The sequence below is a fragment of the Gossypium hirsutum genome, chromosome D05 (genome assembly GCF_007990345.1).
Source record: "Gossypium hirsutum isolate 1008001.06 chromosome D05, Gossypium_hirsutum_v2.1, whole genome shotgun sequence".
Lineage (NCBI taxonomy): Eukaryota > Viridiplantae > Streptophyta > Magnoliopsida > Malvales > Malvaceae > Gossypium > Gossypium hirsutum.
In genome coordinates this window covers 4,475,492-4,487,373 of record NC_053441.1, presented here as the reverse complement: position 1 = coordinate 4,487,373, position 11,882 = coordinate 4,475,492, and the positions used below count along the sequence as shown (strand labels likewise).

The 11,882-nt window shown below is 36.1% G+C and overlaps 2 protein-coding genes across 4 annotated transcripts; both read right to left on the bottom strand.

Moving 5' to 3' along the window:
* Positions 1-202: 202 nt before the first annotated feature.
* Positions 203-4,057, bottom strand: LOC107906900 (probable LRR receptor-like serine/threonine-protein kinase At2g24230). 2 transcript variants are annotated; one of them, XM_041093209.1, is made up of 3 exons: positions 3,919-4,057; positions 3,447-3,555; positions 203-3,336 (listed from the first exon to the last, which is right to left on the bottom strand). In XM_041093209.1, the coding sequence occupies exon 3, from the start codon at positions 3,024-3,026 to the stop codon at positions 468-470; it is 2,559 nt and encodes an 852-aa protein (XP_040949143.1). In that variant the 5' UTR covers positions 3,027-3,336; positions 3,447-3,555; positions 3,919-4,057; the 3' UTR covers positions 203-467. The 2 variants fall into 2 exon arrangements, with proteins under 2 accessions (XP_040949143.1, XP_040949144.1); XM_041093210.1 differs by lacking the exon at positions 3,919-4,057 and having other exon boundaries at positions 203-2,975; positions 3,080-3,336; positions 3,447-3,888.
* Positions 4,058-5,678: 1,621 nt separating this feature from the next.
* LOC107906901 (ubiquitin carboxyl-terminal hydrolase 23) lies at positions 5,679-11,199 on the bottom strand. 2 transcript variants are annotated; one of them, XM_016834050.2, is made up of 11 exons: positions 10,678-11,199; positions 10,141-10,255; positions 9,862-9,972; positions 9,512-9,684; positions 8,991-9,317; positions 8,545-8,670; positions 7,468-8,085; positions 7,227-7,373; positions 6,500-7,109; positions 6,263-6,359; positions 5,679-6,073 (listed from the first exon to the last, which is right to left on the bottom strand). In XM_016834050.2, exons 1-11 carry the CDS (start codon positions 11,017-11,019, stop codon positions 5,914-5,916), a joined length of 2,826 nt encoding a protein of 941 aa, XP_016689539.2. In that variant the 5' UTR covers positions 11,020-11,199; the 3' UTR covers positions 5,679-5,913. The 2 variants fall into 2 exon arrangements, with proteins under 2 accessions (XP_016689539.2, XP_016689540.2); XM_016834051.2 differs by having other exon boundaries at positions 6,551-7,109.
* Positions 11,200-11,882: the final 683 nt, after the last annotated feature.

Here is an 11,882-nt window from a genome sequence, read left to right as displayed (position 1 = left end):
TATCATGGAACAAATATCATTAACCAGATTGAATATTTGACAAGCACAACTCACATTTTCCTTCCTTCATGTAGCCGCACAGTATGTCCTCCATTGATGGTGAAGCAGTGGTCCATCACCAAAAATAAAAGTAACCTTTAAAGAATGCAAGCAGTAGCATACAGTCGAGACTCCATTACATTTACTGGTTTTATAACACAAATGCACAATCAATTTGCTTGTTTGTATGAAGATAAAAGCAAAATGAGTGCCAACAATGGAAAGTGATTCAATCTTCAAGGATCAAACTCGTTAAATTATACTATGATGCCAACAATTGAAAGGTGAAGAAAGATATTAGTCCAAGACAGAAGAATTACTGTACACCCTCTCCTATGGTGGCATAAGGTAAAAAACTCATGGTACAAAAACAAACAAATTTAGAAGGAAAAAAAACAAAAAAAGAGGCAACTTATAGTCATTGTTTCTCATTGAGAAGCCCTTGGTTCAATATCCTTGAGCAGGCCAACAATCTGTTGCATGCTTGGTCGCTTGGTAGGAAGATCCGCTGTGCACAGATATCCAATCTTGAGGGCCTCCTCCATTTGGTAATCTGGACCTGTATCACGAATTTTAGGATCAATAGCTTGTAATCCTTGATTCCTTCTCACCAATCCTCTTACCCAACTCACTAAATTTGCATCTTGCTCTTCTGGATAATTGTCTCCAATTGGCTTTTTCCCCGTGATCAGCTCAAACAAAACAACACCAAAGCAATATACATCAGATTTTGGTGTGGGGGCATCACATTCGAGCTGAGAAAATTCTGGTGGTACATATCCAGGTGATCCACGGGCGATTTCATCCTCTAGACCAGTTCCAAAAATCTTGGCCAATCCAAAGTCGGATAATCTAGGCTCCAAATTTAAGTCAAGATAAACACTACTAGCTTTAACATCTCTATGGATTATTGGAGGTGAGCAGCCATGATGAAGAAATGCTAATGCCCTTGCAGTGCCAAGGGATATTTTGTGTCGAAACGCCCATGTTGTTAACAACCCTTCAGAGCCAACATTTTGTATCCCATTGTTGTCTTCTTCCCAGGTATCAGTGCTCCAGTCCTCTGTTGCTTGAACACCAAGTGGCAAGTCATGTAGCAAATTCTGCAAGTTCCCATTTTCCATGTAATCATAAATAGCAATCCTTTGATCCCCGGCCAAGCAATATCCTGTTAATGGAACAAGATTGGGGTGCTTGATTCGACCAAGGTACTCAAGCTCTCTAGCAGCTTCTTGGTCCATCAACGTTGATCCATGAACCAAAACTTTAACAGCTACATGAATTCCACCAGGCAGAAATCCTCTATAAACAGGTCCAAATTTTCCTTCAGCTAGTAGAGTGTCTCGATCAAAATTTGAAGTTGCAGACAAGAGGTCTGCAAATGAGATATTTAATAGTGGTTTCTCAAAAATCACTACAGGGACTAAAGTTGCCTGCTTAACATCAGCCACCCAAGTGGTTGAGTCAGTTTGGAAAGAAAAGGGACCTGAAATATTCTGTTCCTCTTTATATGAGGGTTGCTTAACTACCCATGTCCTGGACTTCCTTTTGCAACCGAAGGCTAGGAACAGCAAGCCAGCGAGCAAGAACACCATGGAGAAGGTTAAAGCTAAGGCAAGTGTATACCCCCTATGTCTATTGGCTTTTCTTTTGAAAAAGATTGGATTTGCAGCTATGGGACAGCTGTTTAATGAGCCATAAAATGCTGTTTCCAAGGTCTCAGGAGAAAGCCCTGAATCACAAAGGGTCAAGTTGTTGTAAGAGAAGTTGTACCTTTCAATCCCTGTGAGTTTTTCTAAGAGAGAAATGGGAATTTCTCCACTCAAATTGTTGTGTGAAACATCAATTATTTTGAGGCTTTTGTGAGACAATGATGGAATATGGCCAGTGAGATGGTTTGATGAAACATCAAGTGCTTGTAAATTACTCAGTCGTAAAATTTCATCAGGAATATGACCAATGAGGCTGGTTTTAGACAAATTGAGATGCTCTAATCCCAAAAGCATTTTAATTCCGGGAAATTTCTGTCTAGCAAATCTATTGCATGCAAGACTAAGATGTTTAAGGTTTCTAGCTTGACTCAGATTTAGGAAAATTTCTCCACTAAGCTGGTTTTCAGACAAGTCCAGATAAACCAAATGAGACCACTTGCAAGTAGAAGTGAATTGTACCTGAGAAATGTGACCTTGAAACTGGTTCTTGCTAAGGTCAATCACCTCCAGTTGCCCTTGAAAGACACCCATAACTGAACCCTTAAACAAGTTCCCTGAAATGTTAAGGCTAGTAAGAGACTTCATTTCTGCAAAATCCATGACATGGCCGTTAATTTCATTTCTGGCAAGGTTTAAAGTTCTGAGCATAGGAAAAGCTGCACCAAAACCATCTGGCAAGGAACCATTTAGACGATTTAACGAGAGGTCGAGCGAAACCAAAGACCGGCAACTTAGAATCCCTGTTGGAATTCTCCATTCAAATCCATTTCCAGCAAGCTTAAGCACTCGTAAACTAGCTAGGGAGCTTATAGCAGTGGGAATTTCCCCAGTGAAGTTATTGCCAGAAAGATCAATGACTTCAAGCTGACCAAAGTTGCCAATATTGTTAGGCAGAAACCCAGAAATCTGATTAGAGGAGAGATTAAGACTCTTAAGTGAGCCTAAACTCCATAAGTCTGAAGGCAAAGCAGTGATTTTGTTATTGCTAAGATCCAAAGACTGAAGCTGGATCAGCTTACCGATGGTGGTATCAGGAATTAAACCAGAAAGGCCTAAACCTGAAGCCTTTAAACCAAGAACACTCTCCTTCTTGGTATCACAGTGCACCCCTTTCCATGAACAACCAGAATCAGAGAAGTAGGATAAAGAAGAGTTTGAGCTCATCTTCTTCAAGAAATCAGAGACATAATACTCATCTGTATTGGGCAGTTGGCAGGTAAAATGCTTGAAGAAGAGTGATAGGATTAGTATAGAACCCAAGAAACCAAAACCCATTTGAGCCAAAATCTTCAAAAACAATTTTAAGAAACAATAAGAAAGAAACGCACCAACTTCAAGCTTCAACCAACTCAAGCCTCTATTGTTGAACTTCAACTCACTAGCTCCATACAATAACGAGTTCTGAGTCAACCCAAAGACAACACTTTCCAACTTCTGTGAATGTCCAGTGAAGCCAATACCGCCAATAAGAACCAAGTTGTGAGCAGTGTTATGGGGTTTCAAATACGAGGTGATTATTTGGCTAGAAATGGTGCAGACTTGCAAGGGGTTCTCGTGATGACCAAAAAATCCCAAAAAAAAGTGCCTATAAGAAACCAACAAAGTTAATAGTGGTCTTGAAAGAATAAATGATAATTTTCATAAATAAATTACATTATGAAGATTTGGGTGTCTCAAGAGAGAATGTAAGCTTACCTTGTCTGGTTTTGCAAGTCTACCAAACCCAACAAAACAACCAAAGTGAAGCAGTTTGGTCTCAGTTATTACAAAGTTTGGTCTCAGTTATTACGAACTTCCTTTTTCCCTGAAAATAATATTAATACTAATAAGTGTAAATACGACAAACTCAGGAGGAAACCAATAACAGGGTTTTGAATTTTGAAAGGAGAGAGAAGGATTTGAGAAAGGGAGAGATGGCGGTTTAGAACTGTCAAAAGCTCAAAACTTGAGCTTCATAAATGAAAAAAGAAGAATTTAATGCAAATATATTTACAGAAAAATATAGGTGGTTGAATTTATCAAAGGATTATTGTTGGTGGGTATTCAATAATTCCTCATTGAGTGTTAAATCATCTTTTCTCTTTTTTTCTTGCTACCATTTATAAAAAGACCAATGGACTTTTTTTCTGGGACATGTTTTCTTTTCATAAGAAAAAAAAAATCAAACCTCTTTACAAATTTGCTTTCTTTTTTTCTTTCTGATATGGATTTGGATAGATGATACGTTTACTGCCGATACAGTAATATTAAATATTATAGGGATGACTACACCACCCATTTAAAGAAGCAATTGGTCAGGTTCTCCAGTAGTTTGATGGTGAGTTGTGAAAATCAATGATCAGCCATGCGTTATGCCATACTCATGGGAGGGAAATTAACAGTAAAACGACAGTCTTCAAAATCTTCTTTTTATCTTCAAAAGTTAGGTAACTGTAGACTTTATTCAAACATGTATTCAAAAGAAAAGGCTAAACTAATAAAAAAGTAAAACTTTTGTTATTTTGTATGGTCTTATATTTGTAGTATCTAATTTGATTTAAATATGCATTTAATTTTTTTATTTGTGTCCCTATAATTATGTTTAACAAAATCGATATTTCATTTTAAAATAAAGATTAATATAAAATATTGTTTTTCTTTTTATAATTGAGTCCACCAAAAGTTGTTCTTATGATTTCAATTTAGGGGCTCCTCCAATATGGGTTTTCATCAATTTTGACCCCACTTTCACTCTCCTAATTTTTTTCCAACTTGCTCTGTGTACTTTTTGAGTGCTTGTGGATGGATCATTATGGTTACTACCATTATAATCACAATCATTATCCCCTATTACTAGTTGATAGTAAAATAAAAAAAAATTATCTCCAACCTAGATTTTATAGATAAAAATTGCAATTAAATTGATATTTATATGTGATTTACAAAAATAGTATTTTTTTTAATGAGCTCTCGGTTCGATTTATTCTTAAACTTAAGATATTAAATTATTTTAGGATTTACAAATTGATGGATGGTAATAAAGGAAAATAATCAAGTTGCAAAGAGTTAGTAATAGTTGATGCACATGCCCAACTTTTAAACGAAATTGAAAATGAGGGGAAATGGAGAAAAAAAAGGCTAAAGGGGAAACAAAGGAAGCTGCTGCAATCTTGATGAGTTGCATTGATTGAGGAAGTTGAGTAATAAAACATCAACCGACATGTTTTTAATAATTTTATGGGAAATAATAATAATAACAACATTAGTGGTGGAAACACATGATACCAAACTTATTCTTCAAACTATGTTCATCCAAAATAAATATTATAATTTTTCTAGTTTAAATTTTTGTTTATGTTGCCATATTTTAGTTCAATTAGGAAAATTTAGGAGTCAAGACCATCAAATATCCTATACAAAGGCAATGCTTTTTAGAAATAAGTATTTTAAGAACACTTTTTAAGGTTAATGAAAAGTAACCTTCCCTCTACATTCATATAGGATTTTGTTTTCTTATATTTTCTTACAAGGATGAAACAATTTCCCTTTTTATGTTATACGAAAATAAATACCAAAAGTGAAATAACGGGTTGAAGAGGCATGATGGATTGTCACCAAAAATTTATGTAGGAAAGAAGCAAAGTGAAGCTTTTGGGGGCACTGTCACTGCCACCGCCACTGCTAACAATGATGGCAACAAGAATGAGAAACAACTCGTGATAATTTATACTACATAATAATCATCACCGCCACGCATCAAAAAGTAAAGTTGTTGATGACCCTCTTCTCTTCCGTATGGACTATATTGAAGATCAAACTCAAAACCCCGCGGTTATAGAAAAACAGTTGGTCCACCTTGCTCACTTACCACTTACCAGGTACATGTACATTAAAGAGATGCCCTAATCTTTTGTTAACTGGAGATTAACCTCCCCGATTGCAATACCCTTCAATAAAAATGGCATGTTTCTTTATCCCTACTGAAGAAATTCCAAGAAAGGAAAACATAAAAGCTTAATTGTTTGAATGTTCTTTCTTTGTTCTCCACTCTCAACACTCTCCAGATTTACATGATACAATTTAGCTCCTGCTAACAAGACAGCAACAATTACAATATATAATATTAAATAACAGCATACAGACAGGTCAAAAATTGTTCCAATTTCGATATGGTTTTAGTCCTTCATATCCTGAATGGTCGGTTTCCAGAGCTAGAACGGTCCCATTTGTCCTTCTTTAACTGTGTTTTCTTGGTGGCAATTTGTTGGAAAGGATTTGGACCACCAAACTGATGCTTATTTTGTCTTATCTTCTTCCTCTTACCACGGTCATACTCCTCATCCCTGTTAAAATATTAAACCAAGCATTATCAGAGATTTAAAATCTTCAAAACCAGTCAAAGCTATATCTTCATTCACAAGCATCCTATGAGGAAAATCATAAGCAAATATTTTTTCCAGGTATTACAAAAGCAGCAGCTAAAGATGTGGCAACCCAAGGACAAGAAAGAATGCATCTATCTTTTGACTCACCATTCATCCGGTACATATCCAATTTCAAGACCATCCATACCATTTGATTCTGCAGTCTGCATGGGTGAGGTTAAGCCTATATCATCCCATCTAGGAACTGCACCAAGCAAAACAGGCCAAAGAAATACACGGCAAGTCAAAGGAAAATTCATCAGTTAATGTACATATAAATGAGAAATAATTCATAAACAAGATGCAAACTAGGAAATGAAATAGATATTTAAGATAAATACGCACCAACTGCCTCCCCTAGACATTGGGTAAGCACATGCCTATGAGGAGATGCACCTGTTTTGTGATGTTTCAAAGAATCAGTTTCTCTTGAGTTATGCCGGTTTGCTTCTGAGACTGAGCCAGAACTGCTGCCTACATGTTGATTAGTAGCAAGAACAGTACCATTCTCACAAATCCTCTCTTTAGATGCTACATCTACGGTATTCATCAAGGAACTGGCACTATTGTCACCATTTTTCTGAGTAGTATCATCAGCTGTCCTTTTCCTCCCATGAACCGAACCTAATGTGATTGTGCTGAATTTCTCACATGTAGATGGCCCCAGGTCTAATGAACAACAATCCTTATCCTTGCTCCTTTTACGTTTCTTCTTGCCATGCATGAGTAGAGAAGCCATGAAAAATTTTGATTTTAAGCCAAGAGGCATATTTTTAGGCTTACGCTTCAGATGCTTCTTCTTTGATTTTCTACAGGGTGCATATTCAGGATCTTCAGTCTCCAGTGATCCATTTGGCATGCTCGAAGGTGATCTGGAAATGGTTTTTTGGCTGTTATCATCACCTTTCTCATTCAATGACTTATCCCTACTACTTTGGTAGGAAACATCTCCAATCTGGAAATGCAATGATAAAGAAATCATTTTTTTTTGGCCAAAGAAATCATAATTCATTGTACACATACTAAAATAGCATTACTGGTGTTAGATATGGAAGATGATATATATAATCACCTTATTACTGTCACAATGTGGCTTATTTGGAGACCTAATCGCATGAACATTCTTAGATGCTTCACCAGGAGCTGTCTTTACTGCTTTATCGATTGAATCATCCAATGTGACAGTGTTTGAAACCTCAATGTTTGAAGCAAGATTAATCTGGAGGCATAGACAGATTTAAAATTAGAAATAGGAGTAAATAAAGCCCATGAAGGGAGACAAAGCTTCAGTAGGGAAAGAAACATGCATATACCTTCTGCAATGTCTCTTTAGTTACAATCTTATCAGTGCACGACTTCAGAAGACCACCACAATTCAGTGGTACCATCTCTGGGACTCCAAATTCCCTTTTGCAGTTTCCACTCTCATTGCAGTAACTATCTTTGGCACCAGTACTAACAGTAGGATTTTCAATCTTAGAACTTGCAACATTGCCAACCACAGAACCTGCTGATGGTTGCAAGTTTTCACCATGAATCAGGTTTGAAGCAGATGCTTTTGATGGGTCCTTCAATAATGGCACATCAAAAGAGGGCAAAATGGCCTCCTTTTTCAGCACTAACCCTTCTTCCATTAGTTGCACATTGTTTTGCTGAGATGGCACTTCCTTCATGATTGTCCCCTTTGATAAGCCACCATTAATGATATCCTTCTGAGGCACAGCAGCAGATAACTTGTTCTGAATTGGAACAGTTTGCACATGTTCCCCAGGATTCTGATTAAAAATAGACTTCCCATCCACACTTGCTTTTACATTATCTCTCTGAAGAATATCAACAGAATTTTTTGTAGCAGTATTTCTTCTGTCACGGACGTAAAACAACATGTAAGCCTTCTGCTCCAAAACAGTCTTCTCACTGACCTGGAAAACCTGTTGCATGCAAACAGAAGGAAGGTTCATTTCCAGGATCCATAACGAAGCATCAAATAAGAAACTTCTAAATAATAGGATAAGAAACAAAAACAGTTTCACATCCCCCACCCTTGATTTCTCTTCATTCCTTAAAATGTGATGGAATGAATATATCATAGGAGCCATGTTTGCATAAATTATATGTGGTCCTCAAGTTCCAATAATGAACATCTCTTGCGGCTTGCAAACAGCATAGTAAGCCACAAGTTTCAATGATAACAATGTGCTTCTAAATCTTGCAAAAACAACAGGGTTAAAATAGGTTCAGCATCTTGATCCTTTCCCCAGTTTTAGTGGATATTGAAGAAAGAGAAGGATGCCCTTCCAAATAAGTGGGGAATAATGTCCTCTCGCTGATGATCCCTACCAAAATTCAAATAGATAAGAAAAATCTAAGGACAAAGTTGTTTCAAGTACCCTGTTGTCATCAAGGGTGTACCACATGCCACTTGATGTGCGGACAAAACAGTAATAGTGGCCAGAATGTGTGCTCCATCCGCGATGAACCAGAACGCCATAAAGAGTGTACTTCAAATATCCTTCCTGCAAAGCCAACAAACTTAACTTTTCAACTAGTCATAATATCAAGCATGATGTAAAAGTTTTTAACAAGATGATTACAAGTATAGTTTCTCACAGCAGAATGCTGGACATATTCATGATTATAAATAAATAAATAACCGAACAAAAAGTAAATGAAAAATATACTTCTTCCTAGTACCACTGCCCCTTAAAAGTCATATGAGAAAAGATACTTCAATGATATTGCCTTATTTTTGTGCGAACATATTTTGTGTTACTACGTGAATGGCTTAATAAACTCACTTCAGAAAAGTTACATCATGTAAAAGAAGTGTACTCACATTGGAACCACTGACAAAAGGCTTCATGTCTATGGTCGGACCAAATTCAACTTTCCTGTCAATCTTTTGCCCCAAATTATGTGCTTGAAATCTCTTTAGATGGATTGTAAGTACATGCGGTGCATTGTAAACTGTGAGCTGTTTGATAGCCCTAACTTTCTGCTTGCAGCGCAGGCATTGATATTGCCTCTCCCCTCCATCTAAGAGCTCCGCAGTAGTGAAGTTTTTAAGTGCTTTAAGCAAGGAATCTGCCTTAACTATTTCAAGACTTAAATCAAGGAAGGGATCAAACGTGTTGGAGCAGTAAGAACATTGCAAGCATTTCACCTGATGATGTAACAAGAAACCACTGAATACCATAGAGGATCGCCATTTATAAGAAGTTTAAACAACAACTTGAATGAGTACATGCATATTCAATGATTAGTTGCAACACATTCAGAAATCGTTAACTGTCGAAATCTAGCAAAGCTGTTTAACATTCAGTTGGTCATATCATAATCCAGAAAGAAAAACTATACCTGACTGCGAAGGCGACCACCAAAGATCTTGTGCACCAAACTCTTCTCATAAGCCCTAGGAGATTCACTTGGTACTCCTGAAGGTAAGCAGCACTTGTGCATGGATTCCAGCAGGTTTACCATGTACTCATGTGCATCTTCCTGTCTAGAATTTCGGAAGTTTCTAGATATGCCTAAGCATGAAGTCAAGAATCACAAGTCCAGGAAACTAAAGAAAGAAATAATTCCCTCAGATGATCTTTAGAAATATATAGCTAACAGCATTGCACTGACTAACATCAATTTGCTTAAGACTAATACAGAAATATGTAACCCGCATCAAACAAATAACAAGTTATTTAAAAGGATACATCGCAGGTTTGAGACAAGATCATTTGGCGCCAATATCCTCCCAGTTGATTTTAGAGCACGGCTAACATGTTTCTGAATAGCACATAAGGCACAAAATCCAGCAATGTGGCCTTCACAAACCAATTCAAATAAGGCCATCAGAGATGAAACATAAGAAGATAACATGTGAAGCTGAGCTTGTACTTATAGCAAAACATCATAGGTAACTTAATGCACACAATAGAATAAAATATCTATCAAATGTAGTACTAGACAGAAAAGAGGACAGTTTCACTCACAAGAATTTTGATGTTTGCCACTTTGTAGGTAAGCTACTAAAGGCTCTGTGTACGTCAGGCATTGCAATACTGAATTAAGAAAACAAGTGTTCCCAAGATTCTCCAAACCAGCACCCTGTATATATTTCATGCCATGATAGTTTCTGGTTAATTGTAGAATCCACTTTAATTACCATTGCCAGTGATAACAAATAAAACAATTGCGACATTAGGACAAATTCCAATAGAAACAACCAGGAAACTTTGATTCAAGACACTTCATATTATTGTGGAAAGAAACCAACAAAGCTCAAACTTAGGAAATACCATATCAATTTCCACGTAAGTGAAAAAAGTATAAAAGCAAGCTCAATGAAGTGACGCAATTTAACCATTCATGGAGACATCCAACAGAAATTTGACCTTAGATCCTAAAGATTAAGCGAACAATAAACAAAACTAACCTAAAACTAAACAGAACACAAAGTTTGAGAAAGTTTAAATATAAGGGAGAAATCCCATAAAAAAATACCGAGATACATTAAAGGAAATGCTTACAATTTTGCGAAAAGTAGTCCTCAAACTGAGAACTGGATCCAACCCGTTCTCCCAAATATCAGATGCGTCAACCTTCCATCCTGTAGCACCCACTTGAGCCGACCGCACCCCATTTACCCGCATCGGATCCCGCCCAGGGTTTAGAGTCTCGATTTTAAAATCCTCATCCGCACAATCATTAAACCCATTAAGGGGCTTCCTCGCTGGATGGAATACGATCCTTCTCTTAGACAGGCCAACACTAGTAGAACCTGAAGCCGATGAAAAGTTCCCAAGATCCGAACACTCCTCAGTCTCAGCTTCGATTCTCAATTCCGAGCAACTAATCACCGTTGCTTCCATAATTATAAAAGAAAATCGAGTCAGTCTATAATTCAGTGCCGGTTCTAATATGTCGAGAGGTTCTTCGCTTAAAACAAATTATAAAGCAGAGAGCTTTTTCCGGCGGCTGTAAAAGAGGAAGAGAAACAAAAAAAGGAGAGACGAAGCTCACCATTAAACCCTATTACAGACCCCCAAGAAATGATAATTATATAGTAGTATTTCATTTTCATATTAAGTGTACGTTGATTTGACTATCGTGGGGTGTGATGCACCTGATTATTTCTTAATTTAAGTAAAGCGTTGCAAATTACCAATTGGGAAGCTCCACGATGTGGGAAATATCCTTCCTTACAAAATTTTTGCCATACTGTTGGAGTTTGTAATCCGCTACTCTTACCCTTAAAATAAACGTTACACGTGGTCTATAAAACTCCAGAGTGATATATATTATTAATTACCCGAATTTAATTAATAAGAATATTAAATGATATTAAAATCATTTTTTATTTTTTATTTTAATAAAATTAATAATAAAGAAACATATCCATCTTTTGAAAAACTTTTGAATTAACGATAATATCTTTTAAAAGTTGTGGTAATATTTCATTTATGTTGAATAATAATTATAATATTTAATTTAAAAATATTAATTAAGAAAAATTGAACTGAAATAGAAGTTATGATAATTATAATATATTTAAAATATATACAATTTAATAGAAATTGTGATAATTATATATTTAAATACTTATGATTTAATTTATAATTATTAATTTAAAATTTGTATTAATTTTAAAATAGAATTATCATTTAAATAGAATTTTAACTATTACTTAATTAACATCATTAAATTTTGTTTTGAATAATGTCAATTTGTATCA